Source organism: Balaenoptera musculus, chromosome 8 (assembly GCF_009873245.2).
Source record: "Balaenoptera musculus isolate JJ_BM4_2016_0621 chromosome 8, mBalMus1.pri.v3, whole genome shotgun sequence".
Taxonomy (NCBI): Eukaryota; Metazoa; Chordata; class Mammalia; order Artiodactyla; family Balaenopteridae; genus Balaenoptera; species Balaenoptera musculus.
The window spans coordinates 101,822,806-101,849,726 of record NC_045792.1 but is presented as its reverse complement, the minus strand read 5'-3'; the positions used below and the strand labels follow the sequence as shown (position 1 = coordinate 101,849,726).

Here is a 26,921-nt window from a genome sequence, read left to right as displayed (position 1 = left end):
TCACAGGCTCTAGGACTGTGGCTCTGGCCCAGGCGGCGGACCCCAAGCAATCCTTCACCTACGTTCAGAAACTCCCTTCTGCACTCTGGGTGGAGCCACGCCCCTGGCTCCACTCTCTCCGCCTCTCCCTGGAAGCCCAGAGGTGCCCACAGGCAGCTCCCAGCCAAACATGCTCACAGAGTCCCTGGGGTCCTGGCCGAGGCTGGACAAATCCCTGCCACCCAGGATGTGGGGCTTAAGCCATGGAACAAGCACGTCACCAGCAGTCACCATGGCAGCCACCTCGTGCAGAGGACCACACTGCAGGGACCGGCCTGCACTGCAAAAACGTCGCATAGGAATACACACCAAGAGGGCACCAGACAAACATTTATTAAGCACCTACTATGCGCCAGGCCCTATGCAGGGCGCTAGGAAAATGAAGTCAATGCAATCCAGCCCTCGCCCAGAAGGAGCTCACAGTCTAGCGGGCCAAAACTTCCATCATAATTAACAGCCGCGAAGGTGCATGTAGCTTCACAATTGCACAATGAGCTTTTATATAAGTTCTCCCAACTGTCACCACCCAGCAACACAGCCACATTGTTTTAAAAGCACATTGGCATAAATGTAAACACAGTCACACGATTGAAAGGACGGACAGCGACCACCTGTGACAATTCATAGTCTGTGTTTCAGAGTCAGACTTTCAGCATTACTCATTCCTTCCTATTAGGAAGGATACAAGTTTTGCCAATTTGCAGAAATGGTGGTAGAGATACAGGGTAGTTCTATGGCCCCCCAACATCACGCGCTGGTGCAGCCGCCCTAGACACGAGGGGTCCTGAATCCTTGCCCTCTTTCCCCCCACCACACCACAAATCTTCTGGTCTCCCCTGGAAGAGGGCCCCAGATGTCCCGGGGCTCTTTCTCCCGAGCTCGTCAGATGGGGAGAAAGGACCACTTCCCATGAGCCAACCACGCTGAGATCACTCACACCTGGCTGAGCCCACGGGTGACACCAGCTCAGGCAGGCACACAGCACAGCGCGCTCAAGCCCAGACCCTTCCTAATTTAGGGACCAGCTCTCTGGTCAGTCTCAAAACCTGACGGGGTTGGTGTCATACAGGAACAACTGCCCTGTGAGTCCTGCCTCTGCCCCGCCTCTCCCCGGCTGCACGGGATCCAGCAGGAGCAGTGGAGCCGTCCAGCTGCAGAGGGTGGATGGCCCTATTTATCCCACTCACCCCTGGACTCTGAACGGGACAGTGAAGTTTGGGATCTGAGAGCCCTCTGTGCCTCTCTTGAAAGCCCCCTTCACCAAAGAGGAAAACCACAACCCTACACAGATTTGGCTGGTGATGGTTAACTTAGGAGGATAAGGGGTTAGGAGTCTGGTGAAGAGTCGGGGAACAGGAAAACCAGCCAAAGGCTTGGTGTAATTAAGCCGAGGAGAGGGCGGGCAGACCATGAGGCCGAGTGTTCAGCGCTGAAAGGTTGGGGGCGTTCAGGACCCCACCGCCTGCCTTCCTTTCCTGGGGCAGGGGGAGGGGAGGTTTCTCTTCCCCTGCACGCTGGCCACAGCCAGGGCACTTTGTAAAGGTCATGTTAAGTCTCAGCTCCTCCCCGGGGCCCCCCAGCGTGGCCTGTCTTGGACAGACAGAGGCTTACCAAGTGAGTCAGAAGGTACGACATGTTAAAGGTGTTTCTGACCCCATTTGGAGGGCACGGGTAAGGGGAGGGGGCGAGGTGCCCTGCTGACTGACTCAGCCTCGGTCTGCTGGCCCAACAAAGCCTGCCCTGACCCTGTTCCAGCCTCTGGGGCAGCAGCTTTCTGGCTCACACCCAGGACCACCTCTTAGCCCTCCTCAAGGTCACTCCAGGAGGCCGGATATCCTGCTAGCAAACCCCTTCCCCCAATGATGGCCCAGACGGAACTCTCTTAATAAAAAAAAATAATTTATTGTCAACAAAGGAGATATATACAACAGGAAAAGGGGTGAAGAGGAGAGTGTGAGTGACCGAGCCCCCAGGTAGGCTGCTTCAGCCACCTGCAGGGATGGAGCAGGAAGAGGTAACGGAGGCCTCCTGATTTAGGAGCCTAAACAGGTGGGGGAGGAGGGGCGTCCCCCGAGGTAGTGGGACTCAGTTCAACACCGTCACGACCACCTCTTGCGTAAGGCACTGTGCCAAGGGAGAATGGTGGGGGGCTGAGAGGGTGGGAGGAGGTCAGGGGACAGAGAGGTCTGGGTCAGCAAAAGGATCGGGTGGGTGTTCTCCATAGGCCCAATGCCCTACCGCACGACAGCCCTTGGCACCCCCGTCCCCCTCAGGGCCTGGCCTCACGCCTCACCTCGGGGAGGCATTTTCCAGCGTCCCCGAGCCATAGCGGATGCTGCCCACCTTCCTCTCCTCCATCCTGCCTTGGCACCTGGTTTTACTCTCCATCAGGTGGCCGAGCTGGGCAGCTCTGAGTGATAAGCCGAAGGGGGACAATGCCTCCTCTCCCACCCCCCCAAAAAGCAAGAACCTACAGGCCACTCCCTGCCTCTGGCTGCCCCCCGACAGTGGTGCTGGATTCCGACAGAACCGCGGGCCAGTCTGGGCTGTCACCTGCTCCCACACCCTTGGTGCCATGGGGATGCTTGGACCAGTCTTGCAGGAGGCTGACTGCCGGGGGCTCCTCCAGCCGCACGCGGATAACCTGGAGATCCAGCGTCCCGCGAAGCCCCGGAGGGGGAGCTGGGCAAGGATGGGAGCAGAGAGAGAGTCAGGGCCCTCCAGACAATCCACCTTGAGGATGTCCCCCGAGGGTCTCTGTAAACCACGCCCCCATTTCCTGGCCTTCAATTCCATAGCCCAGACCCTGCGGTCTGAGGAGAAGCACGGGGACAGTGGGAGGCTGTGCTCCTAGTTCATCCAAGGACCAGCACCAACCCCAAGGGCATCACGCCTCCTCAGGCATCAGCGCAGGCCCTCTGCGGCCTTCCTCCCTCATGGATTCTGGCACACGGATGCTTAGTGCTGTACTCCGCTCCCCTCAACTACCTTCAGCTGACTCTGTTTCATCTAGAACTTACTGGGCACCCTAGCCTGATGGGTTCTGCCTTGTGTGGGCAGAGGTGGTGGGGTGGGGAGCACCCCAAAGCAGAAAAAGACATGACTGTGCCCACAAAGGAGCTCCCAGGTGAATATGTAGGGCGGAGGAGAGAGCACTGGACGGAGAGTCCCGGGTTAACATCCAGCTCTGCTTTGGAACCTCAACCAGGCTCTTCACCTCCCGAGTCAATACCTACCACGCAGGGGTCAGACGTCCACCTTAGCAGCGTGGAGAAGCTACTCACAAGGGGCAGAACCAGGCCTTAAGACAGGGGAACGTGAACTGCTGACAGCCACCGTTCAGGTACCAAAATGTCCGGTGCGGCATGGGCATGCGCAAAAGTTACGTCAAAAAACAAAGCCAGAAAATGGTGATTGTAACTGTTGCGGTGTCTATTATTATTTGTGGTTTTCTTCTGCACTGTTTCTAGAGACCCAGTGATTTAAAATCTGGCAGAGAAAACAGGTACAATTTTGCTGTACTGTTTGCCGGGATTTAAAATGACTCAATGGCTGCCACTGGGTCGTGCGACCGAACAAATTCTGCTTTGTAGTCACACGAGCTGGTTTGTCTCCCTGACAAACTCTAAGCTCCTTGAGGGCAGGGGGAGCCTACTCATTGGCTCCTTAATTCAACAATAACTTACTGGGCAACTATACTGTGCCCAACACTAGTCCAGTTGCTGGGGGTTCCCCAGGACATGGTGCAGGCCAAGTGGCCTTCCTGGAATTGACATTCCAGTGGTGAGAGCCAATAAACAGGATGAGCAAAGCAAGAATGCAATGCGATATATACAGACAGAAGCAAAGTAAAAAAGTACACCAGGGAAGGGGACGGGGTAGCAGGGAGGGCCTCACAGAGCTGACGCGTGAGCAAAACGTACAGGAAGCGAGGAGTCAGCGGCGTGTCTAGCTGGGGAACAGCATTCCTGGCGGGAGGAAGAGCAAATGCAGATGCCCTGGTGGGCAGAAGAGGTGAAGATCCTGGTTTGAGGACCACCGGTCTCCACGAGGACTCTGACTTTTATCTGAAGTGCGACAGCGACGGCGCTGGAGGGCTCTGAGCAGAGCAGTGCCAGGATCCCACTTGGGTTTTCAACAGGGGCTCTGGCTGCTGTATGAGACCGACCACAGAGGGCAAATATCAGAAGCCAGGAGACAAGTTCAAAGGTTGTTAAGGAAGCTTGGATGAAAGTAGCAGCAGTAGGGGGTAGTGACAGGGGGGTCAATTCTGAGCATCCTGGAGGTGGGGCTAACAGGATTTGCTGATGGACGGATGTGGGGTCTGAGAGAGACAGAAGATGACTCTGAGGGTTTGGTCCAAGCGAACTGAAGAACGGGGCTGCCAGCTTCCTCGGGAAGGGAAGACTGGGGGGGAATAGGGTGGCTGGAGGTGAGGGGAGGAGACTGGGGGTTCCATTCAGAAACGCCGTCAGAAACTCCGAGTTTGGGGGATCTTTTAGGCAACCAATCAGACACGTCATATGGGTAAGAGAGAGGCTGGAACCGGAGGGAGAGGTCTGGGGTGGAGGAGAAAGGTGGGACCATGAGCACGAGAACCGTACTTCAAGCTGTGAGCCTGGACGGGATCACCCAGGGCGTGAGTGCAGATCCTGACCCACGGCTGGGTCATTCATTCATTCACCAAATACAGAAGCAGCACCTATTCCGTGCTGGGCACTGGGGATATCACAGTAAATGAAACAGGCAAACATCCTGACCTAAAGGAGCATATGTTCTAGAAACGGGAAGAAAAACCACCACAGGATCCCCATTTGGGGAGCTAGGAAAGAACAAGCAAGAGAGGCAGGTGCAACCCAGGCATGCTGCTGCCTGAGAGGCCAAGGGCAGAAAGGGTCTCCAGGAAGGAGGGAAGGAGGGAGGGGTTCCTTGTTTTTGCCAGGTCAGGAAAGATAAGGACTGAGAACTGACCACCAGATCTAACTTTATGGAAGTCAATGGCAATGTTGCCAAAAAAAGCCATTTTAGTGTGGGGTGGTGAGCATGAGTTTGACTCAAGTGGCTTCTAAAGACAGACTGGAGACAGTACAGAAGAGCTCTCCAGCTTTGCTGAAAAGGCTTGGGGATAAATGGGACAGTGGCTACGATGGGATGAGGGGTCAAGAAGGGAGAAACAACAGCTTTGCGTAGGCTGATGGGGAAGACCCAGAGGAAAGAACAGCTCCTGGTCTGACAGAGAACTGATTCCTGGCCCTCACTGCAGGCGGGGTGCCGCATGGGCGAAACACACCTGCCCAAGGCTCAGTTTCCTCTTCTGTAAAGTGGACATAATAATCCTTTATAAGGTGGTCCTGTGGATTTCAGGAAATAATATATTAAAAGAACTCAGTACATTGGAATTAAGTGCCAATTCTTCCTGATAGCAGGGAGGGCAAAGGGGTGGGTGGTGGGGAGGGGAGTTTCAGGAGAGCGAGGCCTGAGGTGTGGTAGAGAGATCTTCTTTCAGAAGCAGTGCATGAGCAGAGCCCCGGGCCATCAGAGAGCAAGCCAAGAGGACTTCTCTGTCCCTGGGACAAGCTGAGTCCCCTCAGCACCCCAACCCCAGAACCACCCCGACTTCCCTCCTGGCCCAACCCCTCTGCTTCCCCAGCTTCATCCCCCTCCCCTTCCTCCACACTTGTGCATGTGTGTGTAAATGTGTACACCTTCTCCAGGGGGTGGCTGGGGCCCACTTCTCTCATTTCTCACTAAGGCTTGTCTCTGAGCAGAGACTCTGGAAATGTCACCACCAGAATGACAAGTGAAGGCAGCCGCCATCCACTCATCTGTCAAAAAATCTTTCCTGAGGGCTTTCTTGGTGCCAGGCCCTGTTCTAGGTGCTGACACACACACACACACACACACACACACACACACACACACACCCCAGGCCCTGTTCTAGGTGCTGACACACACACACACACACACCCCAGGCCCTGTTCTAGGTGCTGACACACACACACACACACACACACACACACACACACCCCCCAGGCCCTGTTCTAGGTGCTGACACACACACACACACACACCCCAGGCCCTGTTCTAGGTGCTGACACACACACACACACACACACACACACACGGCCCTGTTCTAGGTGCTGACACACACACACACACACACACACACACACACACCCAGGCCCTGTTCTAGGTGCTGACACACACACACACACACACCCCAGGCCCTGTTCTAGGTGCTGACACACACACACACACACACCCCAGGCCCTGTTCTAGGTGCTGACACACACACACACACACACACACACACACACCCCAGGCCCTGTTCTAGGTGCTGACACACACACACACACACACACACACACACACACCCAGGCCCTGTTCTAGGTGCTGACACACACACACACACACACCCCAGGCCCTGTTCTAGGTGCTGACACACACACACACACACCCCAGGCCCTGTTCTAGGTGCTGACACACACACACACACACACACACACACACCCCAGGCCCTGTTCTAGGTGCTGACACACACACACACACACACACACACACACACACGGCCCTGTTCTAGGTGCTGACACACACACACACACACACACACCCCCCCCAGGCCCTGTTCTAGGTGCTGACACACACACACACACACACACACACACCCCAGGCCCTGTTCTAGGTGCTGACACACACACACACACACACACACACACACCCCAGGCCCTGTTCTAGGTGCTGACACACACACACACACACACACACACACACACACACACACCCCAGGCCCTGTTCTAGGTGCTGACACACACACACACACACACCCCAGGCCCTGTTCTAGGTGCTGACACACACACACACACACACCCCAGGCCCTGTTCTAGGTGCTGACACACACACACACACACACCCCAGGCCCTGTTCTAGGTGATGACACACACACACACCAGGCCCTGTTCTAGGTGCTCTCTCTCTTGCGCACGCACACACACACACACACACACACACCCCCACCCAGCAGGAGGCTTTTTTCCACTGTCTGCAAGTGGGCCCTCAGGGCTCACCTCCTCTCCTGGCCGGGACGCCTTCCCCGCCTCCATCCTGGGAGGCCCCTGGAAGTCCAGCAAGTCGTCCCTGACTGCGTCACACTCACATCCATCAGGTCAGCTGACCCGACCACAGTGACTCCCCGCCCCCCAACTTCTATATCCTTGATTTTTAATCTTTTTTAAAGTGGTAGGATCTTTACTCAAATAAGATCTCTGAAGAGCTTCAATAAATAAAACAACTCAAAGTAGAGACATTCTGGTTGAAGCCTCACAGGTTCCTGAGAAATCTGAGCTTTGGGTACTTAAAACCCCAAACCAACCTGAAACCACTGGTCTGGAGCCTGTGCTCTGCACAGAACCATCGTGGGCACCACACTATTCTCTATTTGCTGACTTGTACCCTTAGGCAGACTGTGAGTTTCGTGGCGATAAAGGCTGTGGCACTCCTGTCATTTCCCATAGCTGGGCTGCAGGAACACTTGCTGCTGTGTCACTTAGCACCTCCTGCAGTTTCTGGACCGTCTCCAACCTCCATAGGTCCCTGCCTCTGCCGAGAACACCTCTCAGCCCCCTCCATCCCTCTCACATCATTCAATCAGCTTGCTGAACCCCAAATCTCAGGCTTTGCCCATTCACCCCAAATAAACCTGAGATCTCAAGGATGCCCTTCTCACCTATTGGTCACTCCACACAGGTGGGGTTTGGGCACAGGGTACCCCAGGGGTCAAAATAAAGGCCCCACTTTCAAGAATGAATCCAGAAGCCTCATCAGTCAGTGGAAGAGATCAGCCATTGAGAGCAGGGGTCCGCTGACAGTACGAGGGGCCTGGGAAACGCTCAAGTCCAGGCAGAGCACGGTCCTGGGGAAGCAGGACTGGAAGGTGACTCAAGCTGAAACCTGAGACAGTTAAAACCTCACAGGGGTGAGGCCTGCCTCCAGACTAGAAAAAGTGGTAAAAGATAAATAGATGAAAGCACACGTGCAGAGACGTGCACACAGAGCTTTGTAAAAGGTCTGAAGGATGCAAGCCAAATTTTTGACAGTGGTCACCACTGAGTGATGTGGGCTGAAGTGACAGGTTTGCCTTTTTCTTTAGGCAAAAAGTACACCTCCTTTTTGAGAGCCCTGCTCTGGGGAGCCTCCAGCACCCCGTGTGCCATCTTTCTCAGGGCTCCAACTCCAAACGCCCATTTCAGGCAGGCGGGACGAGGCACTCTCTGTGTCACACATTCACTCCTTCAAGAACCAATTTCTGGGGCTTCCCTGGTGGCACAGTGGTTAAGAGTCTGTCTGCCAATGCAGGGGACGCGGGTTCGAGCCCTGGTCCGGGAAGATCCCACATGCCGCGGAGCAACTAAGCCCGTGCGCCACAACTACTGAGGCTGCGCTCTAGAGCCTGCGAGCCACAACTACTGAAGCCCGTGCACCTAGAGCCTGTGCTCCGCAACAAGAGAAGCCACCGCAATGAGAAGCCTGCGCACCGCAATGAAGAGTAGCCCCCGCTCGCCACAACTAGAGAAAGCCCGTGCGCAGCAACGAAGATCCAACGCAGCCAAAAAAAAAAAAAAAAGAAAAACCATTTTTTGCGCCTGAGATGCTGCAAGCAGGGCCTGGCCTGGCGAGACGAAGAGAGAGAGGAACCAGGCTCAGCCCTGCCCTGCTGGAACACAGGCCAGTCTCATCTCAATTCTGCTACTGCTGGGTTACGTGACTGCGGTAGCAGTATACCGGTCCCCCAAACATTTCAAGTCCTAATCCCCAGGACCTGTGAATACAGTATCTTACATGGCAAGGAAGAATTAAGACTACGGATGGAACTGACATTGTTAATCAGCCAACTTTAAAATAAAACAGAGATCTGGATGATCTGGGTGGGCTCAGTGTAATCACAAGGGTCTTTAAAGGGGAAGGAGAAGGCAGAAGAGTCAGACCCAAAAATGGCATCCTGAGGAAGACTGCACTGGCCACGGCCTGCTTTGAAGATGGAAGGAGGGCACAAGCCAAGGAACACAGGCAGCTGCTAGAAGCTGGAAGAGGCAAGACTTCCTCCTTTAGGAGCCAGAAAGGAACTCAACCCTGCTGACACCCTGATTGTAGCCCAGTGAGACCCGTTCCAGTCCTCTGACCTCTGGGACTAAAAAGTAGTATATCTGTGTTGTTGTAAGCCACGAAGTTTGTGGTAGTTTGTTACAGCAGTCTCAGGAAATGAATACAAGGACCGTAGAGGAGGAACCGTCTCTCTGAGACTCAGTCGGTCCATCTGGAAAAGATACTTTTATAAGGGCCAGATGAGCTGCATATGAAAGTTTCTTAAAATCGGAGAACATGATAAAAACACAAGCGCTTACTGCTATTATTAGACGTAAACTGAGCTGAGGTGTCTGCTGAGTGTTCGCCCCGTCTATTCTGCTATCGGTCCCAGTTAGGCCCCTGGTCCACCGGGGCCAAGGAGGGCACCTCAGGCTCCAGCTGGAATCAACCTTAACTGTGGTGATGGGTGTCGGGCTTTGGGGAGCACTGGCCTAACCCAACCTAGCAACCAGCCAGGACGCTCCCAAGGAGCTCGCAGAAAAACTCAGCTCTCTGGCTGGCCGCTGTATTTAAATCCACCTGCCCTCGGCCCCGCTCCCAGGGGACTGGAGCACCAGCCACCTCTACCCTGGGCTCTGCTGCCGAGCAGCCTCGTGGAGGCCAGACCCCCGGGATGTGGCCTTCCTGACCCCCCACTTGTCATCCCCGCTCAGGAGCTCACCTGGGGAGGGGCTTTCCGGCTGGAGAAGGCCTCTTTCTGCCACTCTCCCCTCTTTGGGCGAGTCCTTGCTGTCTGAGGCCCTGAGCTGGGTGTGGGAGAAGAGCTGGAGGACGAAGCCAGCGGGGAAGCTGCCGTCGGTGAAGTGTCGGACCTCGGCGGGAGCCGCAAAAGTCTCGGTGGGTGAGTCGGGTGAGGGGGGATCTGGAAGGGAGGACAGGATGGAACTGTGAGGTCAGACTCCCAAGGGCTGAGCCCACGGCCTCAGCTGAGGTGCAGGTGCCCTCTGCCACGCATCCCCCCAGCCCCCCCGGGGTCCTAGCTTTCCTCCTGGAGCCCACACCTTCCTCGCCTTCACCTGGGTCCGGGTCCGGGTCCAGGTCCAGGGTTTTGGTCATGGGTCTGCCTCTTTTCTTTCTGACCGGCTCCTCCCCAGGGGGCTCCTTCCATCTCTGACCACGTGGCTTCTTGCTTACCGGCTCTGGGACAGGGGCCGCTGCAAGAGACAAGACCTTTTTAAGAGGCCTGATTGCCGTAACCACAGGGCTGCTGAAGGTGCCTGCCCAGCAGCCTCTCTCCACCCAGATGGCAGGGCCCATGCTTCCCCTCCCCCCCAACCCAGCCTCCAAGGCTTTGGGATGACTGACCAGGAAGCTCCAGAGGGCGGAGTCCCCTGGGCCGGCTCCTTCTAGGGAGGGAGGGGTTGTCCTCGGAGTCGAGGAGAACGACAATCTCTGCTGGCATTTCGGCAGGGTCCGGGTCGGAGTCTGGGTCCACTTCGACCTCCTGGCCTGAGTCTGAAGGGGGCAGACGCCAGTGAGCAACGAAGAGTCCTGACTTTGCCTTCCCCCCCACCCCTCCCCCAGCCCCGCTACCTGAATGGGGCGGGGATGGCTGCTCGGCCCTGAAGTCTTGCAAAAGGGCCACCCCCTCACTCCAGGCCTCCAGGATGTTGCTCTTCTCGGAAGGGCTCAGGTCCAGGGTGTGAGGGTGCTGCTCCAGGATGTGGGCGCGCGCCGTGTCCGCCGAGGGGGCCCGGATCTCGGCCCCACACACCATGCACAGCGCCCGCCCGCTGCCTCCCGGGCTGTTCCCCACCAGGAACTCCTGCTCCCAAGACACCTGCTGCCTGGGCTCCTCACAGCCATCGCCACCTGCCTCTAGCAGGCTGGGCCTTGGCGGTGGGGACTTCGCCCGCTGGGCCACTACGGAGGGAGAGGAGGGGGCGGGGATTGTCAGTGAAGGTGCCCACAACCAACAATATAGAGAACAGGATTCCCCAAACCCGGTGGCGTATGTAGGGAAGGAACTTTCCCACCTAGAGTCTCTTTCTCCCCTCCCCTGGAGTCCACAAGGCACTAGCCACGATAAACACAGCCTACACGCCTCGGCATCCTGCTACCTCAATCTAGTCTCGGACCACAGGTCCAACAGGTATTTCAGTCCAACAGACTGCGTTCCTGCATGTCTTCGGCCTTGGCAGCCCATCAGTCTGGCAAACTCCTCTACTTCCTTCATGGCCCTGCTCAAACCCTCAGCCCTGTGAAGCCTTCCTGACCTCCAACCCCTGGCAGGTGATTATATCCATATGCGACTACCAGGCCACGGCGAAGCACTTCCTTGAAGACAAGAATGGTAAATGTTGTCATCTTACTGTCCCCGCAGGGCCTGGCACGTAGGAGAGGAGACGCTCAATGAGCCTTCTCGGGTCAGTGAATGGCATCCATGCCTGTTCCTCCACTTGTTGAGGCCCCTTCAAGAGGCCTCCCATCCTGTCGGAAATAGCCTCCCCTCCCAAAGCCTTTGCAGCGGTGACCTCGCTCGTCCCTACTGGTCGACACGGCACCTGTTCCCTGTGCACGTGGACCATAAGCTCCGACAGGACGGGAACCCTTCTCAGCTCAGCAAAGGATGCAGGCTCAGACTCACGTTAGCCTGGCAGCTCAGCGCTTCTGATCCCTCGTGGCTGCACCTCCCTCCCACCTGTGAAGATGGAGCGAAAGACAAATATGGGAGACCCTAACACCTGGGTACTGCCTGGCAGAGGTGGCATTTGAAATGGGTCTGAGAACTGGCTTGGTCTCAGAAGGTCTAGCTCCAAGGCTGGGTTGTACCCCTCTCCCATGTGACCGTGGGCAGGAATCTCTTGGTTGCAGTTGGGCTTTCTTTCCCACCACTCCTCCAAAACAGCTCTCGTCAAGGTCACCAATGCTAAACACAGCGGTCAGCTCTTCAACTTTGTCCTTTGACAGATGGCTTCTTCCATCTTGATTTTTGTCACTTGGACTCCAGGGCACCACCTTCTATTGGTTCTTCTCTTACTTCACTGGGGCTCTTTTTCGGGCACCCGTGCCAGTCTCTTCTCCGGAACAGAACTGTCTTCTCACCCAAGGCTTGTCTGCCGTCCCTTAGAAAGCTGCCACCTGCCCCACCTGAGCTCCCTGTTCCCCTCACTGCTTCATTTCCTACTCGTTCCCTTTGTCTCCTGACTACACTGTAGGTCCAAGACAGCATGGATGTTTGATCCTTCACAACTGTATCTCCAGCACTCGGCACAGTGCCTGGCATGTAGTGGCATTCAGCAGTGTTTGATGAGGAGTGACTCAGTCTCCACACTGGAATCACTGGAGCATTCCACAGTGGTCCTGGGACCCCATCTTTATGTACCTCCTTCCTCTGGTGGTCTCATCCCAGTGCCTGCCTGCTGACAACTCCCACGTCTATACCTCTAACCAGACTCTCCCAGGAAATTTAGATTCACATGTCTTACTTACCATCTGACATCTGTGCTTGAATGTGTCATAAACTTCTCAAACTTGCCACGTTCAAACCTTAACTCCCCATCTCCCGCAGGCCTGCACTCCAGTCTTTCCATCTCGGCAAATGGGAAGTCCATCCTTCCAGTCGCTCAGGCCAAAACCCTTGAATTCGTCTGTTTTTCTTTCCCACCCCAAATCTTTCAAGAAGCTTCTGCTTCAGGACCTTTGTACTTGCTAGTCTCTCTGCCAAAAATTCTTAACCTCCAATTATCTACAGGGTTCTCTCCCTCGCTTCCTTTGGTTTGTGTTCGAAATTCACCTTATTAGAGAAGGTTTTCCCGACCACTTGATATTCCAAATGAAACACCCTCACTCTTTTCTCCTTACTTTGATTTCCTGTTCTCTGAACCACCTGACATGCTATACATTTATTTATCTTCATCTATCTTTGGTCATTAGTGTCTACATATACTTTGGTCATTAGTGTCTACATATAGTTTCAGAAGAGCAGAGTTTCGACTTTGTTTATAGCGATTAGCATGCCCAGCCTAAAACAGTGCCTGACATATAAGAGGTGCCCCCAAATACTTGTTGAATGAATTCACTTCTCTGGGGAAGGAGGATACTCTCGCAGGGTTGTTGAGAGGGTTAACTGAGACAGCCTGGCACTGAGCACTCGAGAAATATTAGCAGAAGTACAGAAAGAACCTCTCTTTTGGATTGAAAGCTCTGAGAAGGGTAGTGGCCTTTATTTCCCTCATTTTATAGCACTCTTGATTCCAAAAAGGAGAGGCAGTGCAGGGAAACATCATCAAGTCCTGCTGAGGCTAAATGAATGGCCTTGCTCTCAACCTTTTGGGTACTGTCCTCCTGAGGGACGGGGTATCTAGGAACGAAAAGATTCTGCATTTTCATGAATACTGTGTCTTCCACTAAGGTGGCTCTTTGTTTTCTTAGGGTTTGCAAGATCCTGAGGACTGGAGAAATCGGTGAGGGAGGAGGGGAAAGCGAGTGCTTCCAGACTGCTCCTCAAACCCCCTCCCCAGGCCAATCCCCTTCTAGAGTGGCTGAGGGCGCCCGTAGCAAGCACTCCTTTTCCAAAACTAGGTGTCGTATGCAACCCCTTTCACCCTTGCAGCGCTAGAATCTGACACCTGTGGCTTATGCAAGTGCAAGGTCCGGGGATGGTGAGGGGGGCGTAGGAAAGCTTTCTGCACGGAGCGCCCTTACAATCCACCTTTTGGCGGGCTGCAGCGGCGCCTGCCTCCACCCACCGAATCGCTCCGGACACCAAGGTGCGGGGCCCCTAGCTCCGGCGTGGAGGCCCTGCAGCCCCTCGGCCCTCGGCCTAGAACACGGCCTGGCCCCTGGGCCAGCCTCTGCCTCTGCCTCCGCGGGGGGGGGGGGGGGGGGCGGGACCCGCCAGCGTCACCTCGAAGCCGTCGTGCTGGGCCCGGGCGAGGGGGCGCTCGGGCACCGGAAGATCCGGAGCTCGCGGGGCGTGGATCGAAGGCTCCAGACCCTGGGCGGGGGCGGGGGAGGGGGAATTCGGGGAGGCCTGAGATTCCAAACCCCGCTGGGGGTGGAGCAAGAGGGCGCCAGGGCCTCAGACAGAAGGGGGAAGGGGGCGCCCGGGCACCAGGCCGGAGTGGAGTCGGGGCGCTTGGGCCCCAGACTGGAGGTGCGGGAGGGGGTACCCAGACCCCCGACTGGTGGGGGGGGAAGCCCGAATCCCGGACCATGACGCGAAAGTGGGATTCCCCTCCCATTCTCACCTCTGAGCATCGGCTCGGGCCGCGGGATTACGGCCACCACCATGGCCTCCTCGTCGTCCTCCCCTTCCTCGCATTTGAGCGTCACCTCGAAGCAGTCGAGCGCGGCGCCCTCGGCCTTCACGGCCATGGCGCGGCCGGGGGGGGGCTCTCGGTGACCGGACGCCGGAGGACTGGCGCGCAGGCCTGCGCGCAAGCTGGCGGCCGCCTCCCGCCTCCCGCCCCGTGCAGCCCCCTCCCCGCCGCCCGCCGCTCGCCGGCCCGGCCTGCGACGGTCGCGTCTGGGCCTCCCCGAGACCTAGAGCGTCGGGACCCCGGGCGGGGAGGGCTCAATCCGGGGCTCTAGCCCCCCGCCGCTCCCTTTTATGGAGGCTCATTGTCGGCGCCCGCCGGACCGGCCCGCTGCGGGCCCGCCCCCGACTTCGAGCGGCCAATCGCACGTGGCCCCGCCCCTGGCACGCGGCTCCGTTAGAAACCCCGCGACCCGCAGGGGGCGGGCAGGGCAGCTGGCTTCCGGCTGCCCCCTGGCGCGGAGGTGGGGGTCGCGGGCCTGCGGGAGAGGACCCTGAGCTCCCCCGAGCCGGAAGCGTCCTGAGCCGGCCGGCCGAGCCTGGCGGGTCGCCCTCTATTGAGACGCCAGTCGGGCACGTTGGCTGCACGAAGAGCGCTACCAAGTGCCCCAGGATTTTGAGCGGGGTCTCTCTTGCCTTTCCCTGAACAAGCCTTCCACCGCCAGAGGATGTCCGGGGCGCGAAAAGAACCGGTGGGGGAGCGGAAAGCGCCTTGGCGTGGGAAGAGTAGAGAATGAATTCCTTCCGATTTGCTAGCTCTGTGATCTTGGGTACGTTATCTGTTTTCTTAGACAAGTTTATCCTTTATTTCAAAGAACATTGTGGAGCCTTCTGGACAAGGGAATGGAAAGATGAAGAGCCAAGTGGAGTGTTGTGGGCGCGCGTAAACCACCCCGAGGGTTGTGATTTCCATTTTTTAAAAGTGAGTCCAGAGATTGTGACCCTTCCCACAGGTCTCGCAGAAGTCCTTGAGAGCTCCAAGATCAGCGTCCAGTTGCCATGACGCTGCTGCATCATAATTCTACTGTGGCTGAGCTTTGACCTCTGTGACATAGAATGGGCATCTCCCTCTGCTGTAGAAACCCTCAGGAGATTTCAGTGGAGAACATGCCTGACACTGAAAATCCGTCTTAAAATGCCACTGTATTAGACCAGACACAGCAGTAATCAGAATAATGTAGTAGGTTGGGGTGGGAGGGGAGATGTGAACTAGTTTATGTGGATTATGGTATGGTTTTAAGTGAATGATTTTGTTATATTCACGTGTATCCAGTACTTTAAAGGTTTTACAAATAAAGGCATTACCAAGCCTGTTTAACCTATTTCTATCTAATGGTTGTTCTCTACCCTTTTGCTGCAGATCCCTTCCTTGCGCTTCTGCTCTGCTCTGTATTGCCTTGCAGGGTGTAGTTTCTCAGGCTTCCAGGACAGCTGCCTTTCAGGCTTGGGTTTGGCCAATGGGAGACATTGGCAGGAGACTGGAAGTTAGGAGGTATGAAAAAGCCAGGTTATTTCTTCTCTTTCTCTCTCTTGCTCAGGCTCTGGCAGGTCTCCAGCAGCAGGCGAGGCTCCCCTGTGGCGCCACCTCCTACTGGATAGGCTGCTGTGGTTCCAACTTCCGATGGTGGTCCTCCCTGCCAGGGTCCACTAATTCCACCTCCTCTATTTGTCCCTCCAGTTAAGGAGTGTGGGCAGCTTCTGGTTTTTGCTAATCTCTGGGTTGCCTCATTGTCTGCTGTTGGGCTTCTCAGCCCTTCCATCACCCCTGTCACCCGTGTCACCAATCCCCTGCATTAAATTCTCTGTTTTTACATTCTTAGAGTGGTTCCTGTTTGCCTGGTTGGACCCTGAGCGATACAGCCAGTATTATACCAGGCACTTTGTAGACATTATTTCTTAGACCTCACAAGTCTTATGTAGTAGATTGTGTTGTTCCCATTTTACAGAGCAGGAAGTTGAGCCTTAAAGGGTTAAATTACTTGCCCAGGGTAATACAGCATGAATCCTATTTCATCAAATCTAGCATGAACATTTTCCCCTACATTTTAACATCTTTGAAATGGGGGTGCTTTTTTCTCTAATGGACATCAATGTGAAGTTTTAAGACTACCAAGAAAGTAAGATGGGGACTTCCCTGGCGGTCCAGTGGTTAGGGCTCCGTGCTTCCACTGCAGGGGGCGTGGGTTGGATCCCTGGTCCGGAGCTAAGAAAGTGTAAGATGGCCCTTCTGATATTCAGATAGTGATGATACCAGCAGAACATAAACCATGCTATTAAAAAGGAAGAAGAAGAAGAAACAACAGGCCCCAGAACAGAGTCATTTGCCCCCATGACAGCAAACCAAGACTTAATTGCAGTTTTAATCTCTCCCAGGAATGTGACCTATAAACAGATAATCTGAAATTTCCTGATCAGCACTAGTGAGGTAATCTGCATAAAGACCCCTTCCGTCCCCTTCCCCCAAAAAAGAATATGACCTGGCCTGAAACAGTTCTTTCCTTTTGTTAATAACTTCCCTAGCCACCCGTCCTTCCTTCTGTAAAACCCTTCCATTTTGTACAATTCCGTGGAGCACTTTTCTGTTTACTGGATAGGATGCTGAATCATTAAATAAAGCCAGTTAAATCTTCAGATTTATTCAGTTGAATTTTGTTATTTATCAGTGCTTAGAATGAGACATGCTTAGATGCTCAGATGGGGCCACTTTGTGACCACAAAAATGACTTCGCCTTTCTCTGAGTGACTGGGTCCTTTTTTTTTTTTTTTAGCCACACCACGCAGCTTGTGGGATGTTCCCTGACCAGGGATTGAACCTGGGTCCCCCCGGAATCCTAACCACTAGGCCACCAGGGAATTCCCGATTGGTGCTTCTTTACCAAAGATACAACTCTAGCCCTCTGTGAATCCTCCTGCCTCCTAGGTAAGCATTATAAAGATACCCAGTCTGAATTGCCTCTTCCTCTTGACAGCATTTAATCCAGAACTGGTCCCCACTTCCCTAATCCCTCCGCAGAACCGTGGAACAAAAGCCCAGATTTAAGGAGATACACACAAGGGTGTCCCCAGGATGCACTCTCCTTACTGCTTCAAGTTAAATAAACCTGACTTTTTTTGACTATGAGTGTGTTTCTGGTGGTCTTTGGTCAAGGGCTTTGACAACCTTAACCAATTTATTTTGCTTACATTTTCTATTTTTAGATATATGAAGAATGATATATGATAAAAATCTACCTCAAGATATCAGTAAGTCTAAAGACCTCTTTTAATAACTATAAAATACAATTCCAAGAGATAAGAAATTATTGTGTCAGAACTTGGCAGCGTTTTTTGTTAGGGTTCCCTAAAATAATGGTTCATGTTGCATCTTTCCCTAGATTGAATGTAATCCAATCAGTTGCAAAAGCAGGACTCAACTCTGGTTCTGCCAGTTCCCTGGCCTTGCTCTTTCCACTACAGCACCACCACGCTGCCTCACAGTGAACTTTAAATAGTTGTTAAATGAATGAAAGAGTAGATATTATTAGCTTTTATACACACACACACACACACACACACACACACACAAACTGAATCCGAGAGAAATAAGTCATTTGAGATCAAATGACTTGCAAGTCACAGAGCGATTCTGACTGCAAAGCTTCAGCTCTTTTCCGTCATGCCTGCTGCTGAGGGAGCCCTCTCTGCACCAAGCATCCGAGGGGAAACTCTGGACCATCTTAGATGGAGTTGTTACCAGTTCCCATCCCAGCTATGTAGTCCGTGCTGAGTCCTTTTTGAAGGAATTGGAATTTTAATTGCTGAGCTAGCCCCGTGTGGAGGAGAGAGGATAGAGATTTACTAGACAGGTATGTCTGCAACTTGTGAGTTTGGCCTTGGATTATGAGATTCCTAAAACAGGGGAAGGACAGACTAGAGATAGGAGAGTTGAAAACAATGGCCTCTGTTGCAGTAATTAGCTGCTCCAGCCCATTCCCCACATCATCCCCTGGGTTGGAGGCCCAAGCTGGGATGAAGCATTGCCTCTTTTTTTTGTTTAACATTTAAAAAAAAAAATTGTAGTTAATTTACAATGTTGTTAGCTTCAGGTGTACAGCAAAGTGATTCAAACTGTTTCAAATTTTATTGTTCAGTATATATTTTTTAAAATGGGTATCGTTGTGACTTTTATATATTTATTTGTTTTTTAAAATAAATTTATTTTATTTTATTTTTGGCTGCGTTGGGTCTTCGTTGCTGCGCGTGGGCTTTCTCTAGTTGCGGTGATTGGGGGCTACTCTTCCTTGCCGTGCGCTGGCTTCTCTTTGCAGTGGCTTCTCTTGTTGCAGAGCACAGGCTGTAGGTGTGCGGGCTTCAGTAGTTGTGGCTCACGGGCTTAGTTGCTCCGCGGCATGTGGGATCTTCCCAGACCAGGGCTCGAACCCGTGTCCCCCCTGCATTGGCATGTGTCACCAGGGAAGCCCCTATATATATACATTTATATACTTTTCCATGATAGGTTGTTACAGGACATGGAATGGAAGCATTTCCTTTTGATACAGCTCTTACTGTTGGCATTGGGGGCCTTGGTGATGAGACAGGACGGGGCGGGGCGGGTGGGGCGAGCTGCTGTGGGAAATGAAGCTAGATGAAGAGAGGGCTGTTTGAAGGCTAAGAGGAGGGGTGTGGCTTCACTCCTAACTTCCTTGGCATTTTGTAGCTGTCTACAAAAGCCATAATAAATATATGTCCATGCTCTTTAGCTCAATAATCCTATTACCATAGGTTACCTTAAAGTCATCTGAAAGCAGAAAAATAACCTAACAAAGGTGTCACAGTAGCGGTCACTGCTTGAACTATTCATTCCCTAAAACTTAGACTCTCACTCCTTGCTGAAATCTTATTCAGTTCTTGCGTGTAGCCCAGGGTCCCCTTCTCTTGGTTCTTGAGTCAGCTTCAACACCTCTGCTGTGTAACTCGTGCTATAATCACTTGTCAGCATCTCCCAGTTCCTCAGTCTGTGGGTTCCCAGGGGGCAGGTTTATTTCTCGTCTACCTTTCTAGCTCCAGCACTGTTCCAGGAGCTATGGTGTTAGCACCAGCTCGGTGTCTACACCGCAAAGCTCTTGTTCAAACAAAATGAATTTATTGGCTCATGAATTCAGGGAAGGGCTGAACGCCTGATCATGGGGAGGGCAGGGAGACAGGCAGGACGCAAACGCCACCAGTAGGATCTTTCCATCTTGGTCTCCGCCTCTTTCTGTGCATCAGCCTTATTCTCTCCTTGTTAGATATTTTTTTTTCCCATTTAGCAGGAGATTTCCCACCATTTCCCATCCACTAGCTTCTAGCTCAGTACATTTCAAACCTTGTTTCTCTTCCACTGCCCACATGGGCCTCGGGTGCCAGGCACTGTGGACCACACTCCTATCACCAGGTGACTTCTGGGCTTGCACTTTGGTGTCACAAAGTGACCTGAGTCAGCTTAGTGGGCACTAGGAGAATTTCTGGAAGCCATCCCTACTCAGGACAGCTATCAGTAACTGTATAGGGAAGTGGCTACGAACGATACACATCTATACCAGCAAGCTCCTGCTGCCGAACTACTACACCGCTACTGAACTCAACAGTTGGGAACTGCCAGTGGCCATCCCTCCTCCACTTGACATGAGGGGAAGAATGGTGGAAAAGAAGGGAGAAAAAACTCAGCCAATCGAATGCAACAGGAATTTTTGGAATGAATTAATATAATAGTAAAATACTAGAAATAACCACAACGCCCAATAATAGGAATTGGCTAATTAAATGATGGTGTGGTAGCACCACAACAAATTTCCAGATTGTAACAACATGGAAGATCATTTATGGAATAATGTTAAGTGTGCAAACCCACAAACATACACAGATCTTCCTCGATTTACATCCCCATAAACCCATCCTAAGTTTGAAACCGTGTAACTCAGATTCGGACTTGAACCCACGGTCTTTTAATTGAGATCACACAGCTGGCCTCAGGACTTAATGAAGCTCAGGTTTTTTATGTCTCATCACAGAAAGAATTCAGTGAGAGACAAAGCGATTTATTAAGAAGTGGACTTAATTTAGAGAGATACACATTCCATAGACGAACGCGGTCTGTCTCAAAAGGTGAGAAGGGCCTTGGGAGAAACACACTTCACAGACAGAGTGTGGGCCATCTTAGAAGGCGAGAGGCCCCAAAATATTTATGCTGTGGTTAGTTTTTATGGGCTGGGTAATTTCATAGGCTAACGAGAGGGAGGATTATTCCAACTATTTTGGGGAAGGGGCAGAGATTTCCAGGGATTGGGACACCGCCCACTTTTTGACCTTTTATGGTTAGCCTCAGAACTGCCAAGGCACTGGTGGGTGTGTCATTTAGCATATGCTAATGTATTACAGTGAGCACATAATGAGGCTCAAGGTCTACTGGAAGTCGAATCTTCCGCCATCTTGGACCTAGTTGGTTCTAACCAGTTTTTGTTATGTCCTATGGCTATGTCATTCTTTTAAAGATCGTGGGCTTCCCTGGTGGCGCAGTGGTTAAGAATCTGCCTGCCAATGCAGCGGACACGGGTTCGAGCCCTGGTCCGGGAAGATCCCACATGCCGCGGAGCAACTAATCCCGTGCGCCACAACTACTGAGCCTGCGCTCTAGATCCCGCGAGCCACAACTACTGAGCCTGTGAGCCACAACTACTGAGCCTGCGCGTCTGGAGCCTGTGCTCCGCAACAAGAGAGGCCACGATAGTGAGAGGCCCGCGCACTGTGATGAAGAGTAGCCCCTGCTCACTGCAACTAAAGAAAGCCCGCGCACAGCAATGAAGACCCAACGCAGCCAAAAATAAATAAAATAAATTAAAATAAATAAATAAATAAATAAAGATCGTGCCCTGCCCCCTTCCTTCCTGTTTCAAGTTGAAAGTATTGTAAGTAGAAAATGCATTTAATACACCTAACCTAGTGATCATCGTAGCCTAGCCTAGCCTTTCTTAAACATTAGCCTACAGTTGGGCAAAATCATTTAACACAAAGCCTATTTAATAATAAAATGTTGAATTTCTCATGTCTTATTGAATACTGTACTGAAAGTGAAAAGCAGAATGGTTGTCTGAGTACGGAATGGTTGTTTACCCTTGTGATTATGTGGCTGACTGGGAGTTGTGGCTACCGCTGCCCAGCATCGCGAGAGAGGCTGCATATAGCTAGCCTGGGAAAGGATCAAAATTCAAAATTCAAAGCATGGTTTCTACTGAATGTATATCCTTTTCCGCCCATCATAAAGTCGAAAATCATAAATCAAACCATCGTGAGCCAGGGACCACCTGTACACTATGATTATGTTGAAGCAAAAAATTGAATAACATTGCTACAGATTGGAAGTAAACATGAGAAATGGAAATACGTCTGCTATGATGGCAGAATTATTGGTGAAAAAATATAAACATTAAAAATAGCGATGATAGGAACTTCCCTGGTGGCGCAGTGGTTAAGAATCCGCCTGCCAAGGCAGGAGACACGGGTTTGAGCCCTGGTCCGGGAAGATCCCACATGCCGCGGAGCAACTGAGCCCGTGCGCCACAGCTACTGAGCCCGCGTGCCTAGAGCCCGTGCTCCGCAACGAAAGAAGCCACCGCAGTGAGAAGCCTGCATGCTGCAACGAAGAGTAGCCCCTGCTCGCTGCAACTAGAGAAAGCCCCCGCGCAGCAACGAACACCCAACGCAGCCAAAAATAAATAAATAAATAAATAAATTTATTTTAAAAATTGCGATGACATATTTTTCTTTTTTTTTGCGATGACATATTTTTATATAGAAAGGTATTCATGAAATTTTAACTGACAATAGAGATTACAAAACGGTATGTATATCGTAATCCTAATTATGTTAAAAATAACATCAGTGTGATTATATATATGTAAGAAATTGTATAACAATAAACACTAAGCTGTTAACGTTGGTTAACCCTGAATGGTGGGATTATAGCTTTTACATTTTAAAGTTTTCTGTATTGTCTGATTTTTTTACTTTTACAATCAGAATTTAATATACAGTCATTTCTATTAAAGAAAAAAGGCTCCCAAATGCAGCAGACATTAGACAAACGTCTCATAGTGCAGGAATGGCAAGTATTTGGCCCATTGGCTGCGGTAGATTGGCTTATTTCCAACTATTCCACTCCCCCCATAATAAGATTACAGGCCCAGCCCCGCTGCCTTGAGACTTTTTAGTGCCTCTCATTAGGCAGTGAATATTTATCCATCCCACTGACTTTGGGCTTGGCAGACTTGCCTCGTCCAATGGAGTGTAAGCGGGCATGAGGTAAGCTATATCCTAGCTGAGGCTTCATGCATGTTTGTGTGACATGCCTTGGCCTTTTCTGCTTGTGCCATCCACCATGAGAAGAGCATGCCCCAGGGAAATGCTGTTTCTTCAGCCTGGGTCCTAGAATGGGAGACACCCAAGTCCAGCTGGCCCAGTAGAGGCACAGTTGACCCACAGACCTGTGAGCAAGAAATAAATGTTTGCTTTTCTTTCTTTTTTTTTTTTTTTGGCTGCACCACGCAGCATGCAGGATCACAGTTCCCCAACCAGGGATCAAATCCGAGCCCTCTGCAGTGGAAGCGCGGAGTCTTAACCACTGGACCTCCAGGGAAGTCCCCAGTGTTTGCTTTTCTAAACAACTGCATTTTGGGGTTGTTTATTACACAGCCTTGCCACAGCAAGAAGCTGAATAACACTCCAGACCCTGCATTTTCTCCCCAATCCCCTTGCTCTTTTTTGAAAAAAATTTTATATGGCTGAGGGTGGCATTAGGGGGACAAACCCTCTTGGTTTGCCTGAGTGATTGAGAGGTTTCCTAGGACATGGGGCTTGCAGGTTTTTTAAAATAGCTTTATTGAGATATAATTTACATTCCATACAATTCACTCATTTACAGTGTACAATTCAATGTTTTTTTAGTATAGTCACAGAGTTGTACAACCGTCACAACAATCTAATCTTAGAACATTTTTGTCCCTCCTAAAAGAGGCTCCAGACTCATCAGCAGTCACTAGCCATTGTCCCCACCCCCCATCCCACAGTAACCACTAATCTACATCCTGTCTATAAATTTGCATATTTTGGACATTTCATATAAATGGAATCATACAGTATGGCCTTTTGTGGCTGATTTCTTTTAATTAGCATGTTTCCTAGGTTCATCCTTGTTGTAACATGTATCAGTGCTCCATTTCTTTTTATTGCTGGACAATATTCAGTTGTATATATAGACCACATTTTACTCATCCCTTCATCAGTAGTGGACATTTGGGTTGTTTCCACTTTGGGGCTACTGTGAATAGTGCTGCTATGAACATTTATGTACAAGTCTTTGTTTGCACATCTGTTTTCAGTTCTTTTGGGTGTATGCCTAGGAGTGGAATTGCTGAGTGATACGGTAATTCTATGTTTAACTTATTGAGGAGCTGCCAAACTGTTTCCCACAGCTGCTGCACGGCACATTCCTACCGGCAGCGTAAGAGGAATCCAATTTCTCCACGTCCTTGCCAACACTTGTTATTGTCTATCTTTTATATTACAGCCATCCTAGTGGGTGCACAGCGGTATATCATAGCGGTTTTGACTTGCATTTCCCTAATGACTAATGATGTTGAACATCTTTTCATGTGCTGTTTCCCCATTTGTGTATCTCCTTTGGAAAAATGTCTATTCAAATTCTTTGCTTGTTTTTAAATTAGGTTATTACTCTTTGTATGGTTGAGTTGTAAGGGTTCATTATACAGTCTGGAACCTAGACCCTTCTCTGATATATGATTTGTAAATATTTTCTATTCTGTGAATTGTCTTTTTACTCTCTTAATTTGCAGCACAAAAGTTTTAAGTTTTGATGTAGTCCAATTTATTTTTCTTTGGTCACTTTTGCTTTTGGTGGTGTGTCTACCAGCCTCCTTGTTTGTGGTCGACATCCCGAAGCAGTTATGGCATTTTTTTCTCACTGAAACTGGATGCCACCTACCTGGAAACTTTCCTCAACACTGTGCTATAGGCATTGTAGTGGTTAAAAGCCCAAGCTCTGGAGACAAACTGTGTGGGTTCAAATGCCCACTAGTGCTACCACTTAATGGTGGTGTTTTCTTCACCTGAGGGTCACTTGCCAGGTGAGCACAATGCTGGGTGTAGGCGAGAGAAATCAGGAATGGGTATAGACCAGGAGGATAATTAATATAGCTTATCTTGTATATGCTCTTGTAATGGATTGGACTTAATGGAGGGCCTGAACAGATCTGAGAGTTCAGGATGTGGACCATACAGGAAACTCTGGTGCATTACTTCACATCTTCTCAGGCACACCTCTTTACCAGCCACTGTTGCCAACTTCGCACAGGTACAGCCCGACTGCACCTTGCCCATACTTTACACCTCTCACTTCTTGCTCTGGGGCTTCTCTGACCCCTCAGTGTGGGATGCTTGGAGACCCACTCAGCACTAATATATGTGCACCCTAGAAGAGGGTGGAATGTATGCCCCTGGGGCCATCGTTGACCAACAGGGATGGGAGCTAATGAATAAGTGCTTACACATTTGTCCTTCACTTTGTTTCCCCAAGGATACCAAAAGAAGGGGTGAAGGATACTGAACAGGTATAAACAACAGCTACCCACTTTTTCTACTAAAAAAGAATCTATAGAAGGATCCCAGGAATCTATATGTGTAACGAGCCCTATAGGTGACTCCTATGCACACTAAACAAGTTTGCAAAACACTGAATTAGGGCGTTTTCTGAAGGAATTTACATTATAAGAGGAGCAGAGATCACAGCCCTGGCACACTTGAACATTGCCTCGCATCACACAGAAAAGCACTGTATGACTGTCTGTCTCCATCTTCATGGACGCTTTTCCTCTTCTGACTTGGCGTTCCCGTCCTCAGGTGCACCAAGCATGTATGCATGAACTTCCTTCTTAGTCTCTATGTAAGACGACTTCTCTCTTCCTAAGGAAGGCTCCAGCCCTCTTCCACAGGAGGAGGTTTTCCTTCTGGGTTCCTTCCTGCATCCTGTTGTCTAAAGAGAGCAGGGTCCTGGGCTTCAGCCGGAAGGGCACTGATGTTCGCTTCCTGCCAGCCCAGCAAGCTATGGGTGATGAACGGCCTCTAGGACCCAGAGCAAGGATGCCTATAGTGGGCCCACCAATTTTATTAGCTCAGTTGGAAGAGTGAGAGCTGCAGGGCCTGCTGGTTCCCTTATTAGATTTTATTCCTAGGTATGCACATCTTTCAAAGACCCCCAAAAAGTTTCTGGAAGCAGTAAGGATAAATGTCTAAAAAAATGTTTTCCCCATTTGCATGGCTCTCTCTCTTTTCAGAAAGTATTCCTTCCTGCACTGCTTGGGTCTTGGGGGCATCATTAATCCATACCCACTTTTATTTATTTGTTTGTTTATTTATGGCCGCGCTGCACAGTCTGTGGGATCTTAGTTCCCCGACCAGGGATCAAACCCACACCCCCTGCAGTGGAATTGCGGAGTCCTAACCACTGGACTGCCAGGGAAGTCCCAATCCATACCCAGTTTCAATGGCTACTTGACTTATGACCCAGGGAGTAGTTTTCATTAGTTCTTTTGATTTAGAGTCTCCCTCTGATAAAGTTGATAGTGGTGGGGTTGGGGGATTTGGTAATTCTTCCTGATTTAAACAGTATAACATGTGGCCGATCTGACTTTGGCTTATTCTAGGGCAGAGGGAAGGACTCCTCAGTTTCCACAATAGGGACCATGTCTCACATATCTGTTCATGTCTTTCCCTTACTTAAAATTCATCCATGGTTCCGAGTTACTCAAGGATAAGTCCAAAATTATTAGCCTCACTTTCAAGCCTTTTATGATCTGGTCCCTGCTGGTCTCTTGTATTATTAAGGACTCTTTAACTGCACATGATAAAAAACCAAATGCAAACTGGGTCAAGTGAAAAAGAGAAAGTATTTGCCCATATATATGAAAAGTTCTGAGCTACACTGGCTTCAGGCACAGCTGGATTCAGAAGCACACATATTTTTGGGAATGTCATTTCTCTCTATCTCCAGGCTCTGTCCTCTGTATTGGCTTCATTTCCAGGGAGAATCCACTATGTGGTGGCAGAGATGAACACATAGTGACTTCAGGTTTATAATCTGGTAGTTTATCAAGCTCAGCAGGGAGTGAATGCAACTTGTCCAGTAAATCCTAGGAAAGTTCAGAGGATGCCTATTATTAGTGAGGCTAGGTCATATACCCATCTTGGACCAACCTTTTGGCTTATTGTCCACTTCTGATGCTTTGGGGGTGGGATCACCCCAAATGAACGACTTTTTTGAGAGTGATGTATGGGTATTTCCAAAGGATATTTAAGGTGATATTATTGTAAGAGGAGGATGTGGCATACACCATCGCCTAACAAATAGCTGTGTTCCTCTTTTTTTAAAATTAATTAATTAATTAATTTATCT

General features: G+C 51.0%; 1 protein-coding gene and 1 long non-coding RNA gene across 12 annotated transcripts; one reads left to right on the top strand and one right to left on the bottom strand.

The window, feature by feature from the left end:
• Positions 1-1,919: 1,919 nt before the first annotated feature.
• On the bottom strand, positions 1,920-14,761 carry SPINDOC (spindlin interactor and repressor of chromatin binding). 10 transcript variants are annotated; one of them, XM_036861421.1, is made up of 8 exons: positions 14,373-14,761; positions 14,030-14,119; positions 10,714-11,043; positions 10,486-10,635; positions 10,182-10,334; positions 9,842-10,042; positions 3,963-4,192; positions 1,920-2,721 (listed from the first exon to the last, which is right to left on the bottom strand). In XM_036861421.1, exons 1-8 carry the CDS (start codon positions 14,497-14,499, stop codon positions 2,329-2,331), a joined length of 1,674 nt encoding a protein of 557 aa, XP_036717316.1. In that variant the 5' UTR covers positions 14,500-14,761; the 3' UTR covers positions 1,920-2,328. The 10 variants fall into 10 exon arrangements, with proteins under 10 accessions (XP_036717316.1, XP_036717317.1, XP_036717320.1 ...); XM_036861422.1 differs by having other exon boundaries at positions 10,197-10,334; XM_036861425.1 differs by lacking the exon at positions 10,182-10,334.
• Positions 14,762-14,904: 143 nt separating this feature from the next.
• Positions 14,905-17,684, top strand: LOC118899771. Of its 2 annotated transcripts, none has more exons than XR_005020990.1 (4): positions 14,905-15,210; positions 15,801-15,932; positions 17,209-17,360; positions 17,639-17,684. It is a non-coding gene; the product is annotated as an uncharacterized LOC118899771 (long non-coding RNA). The 2 variants fall into 2 exon arrangements; XR_005020989.1 differs by lacking the exon at positions 17,639-17,684 and adding an exon at positions 17,454-17,528.
• Positions 17,685-26,921: the final 9,237 nt, after the last annotated feature.

Excerpts from the sequence above, each read along its gene's own strand:
- SPINDOC (XM_036861421.1), bottom strand. The coding sequence starts at position 14,499 with ATGGCCGTGAAGGCCGAGGGCGCCGCGCTCGACTGCTTCGAGGTGACG. Across the intron at positions 10,335-10,485 it reads CCGCCCTCTGGAGCTTCCTG|CGGCCCCTGTCCCAGAGCCG; the intron begins GTCAGTCATCCC and ends TGTCTCTTGCAG. Across the intron at positions 4,193-9,841 it reads GCCGGAAAGCCCCTCCCCAG|CAGCCAGAGCCCCTGTTGAA; the intron begins GTGAGCTCCTGA and ends GGTCTCATACAG.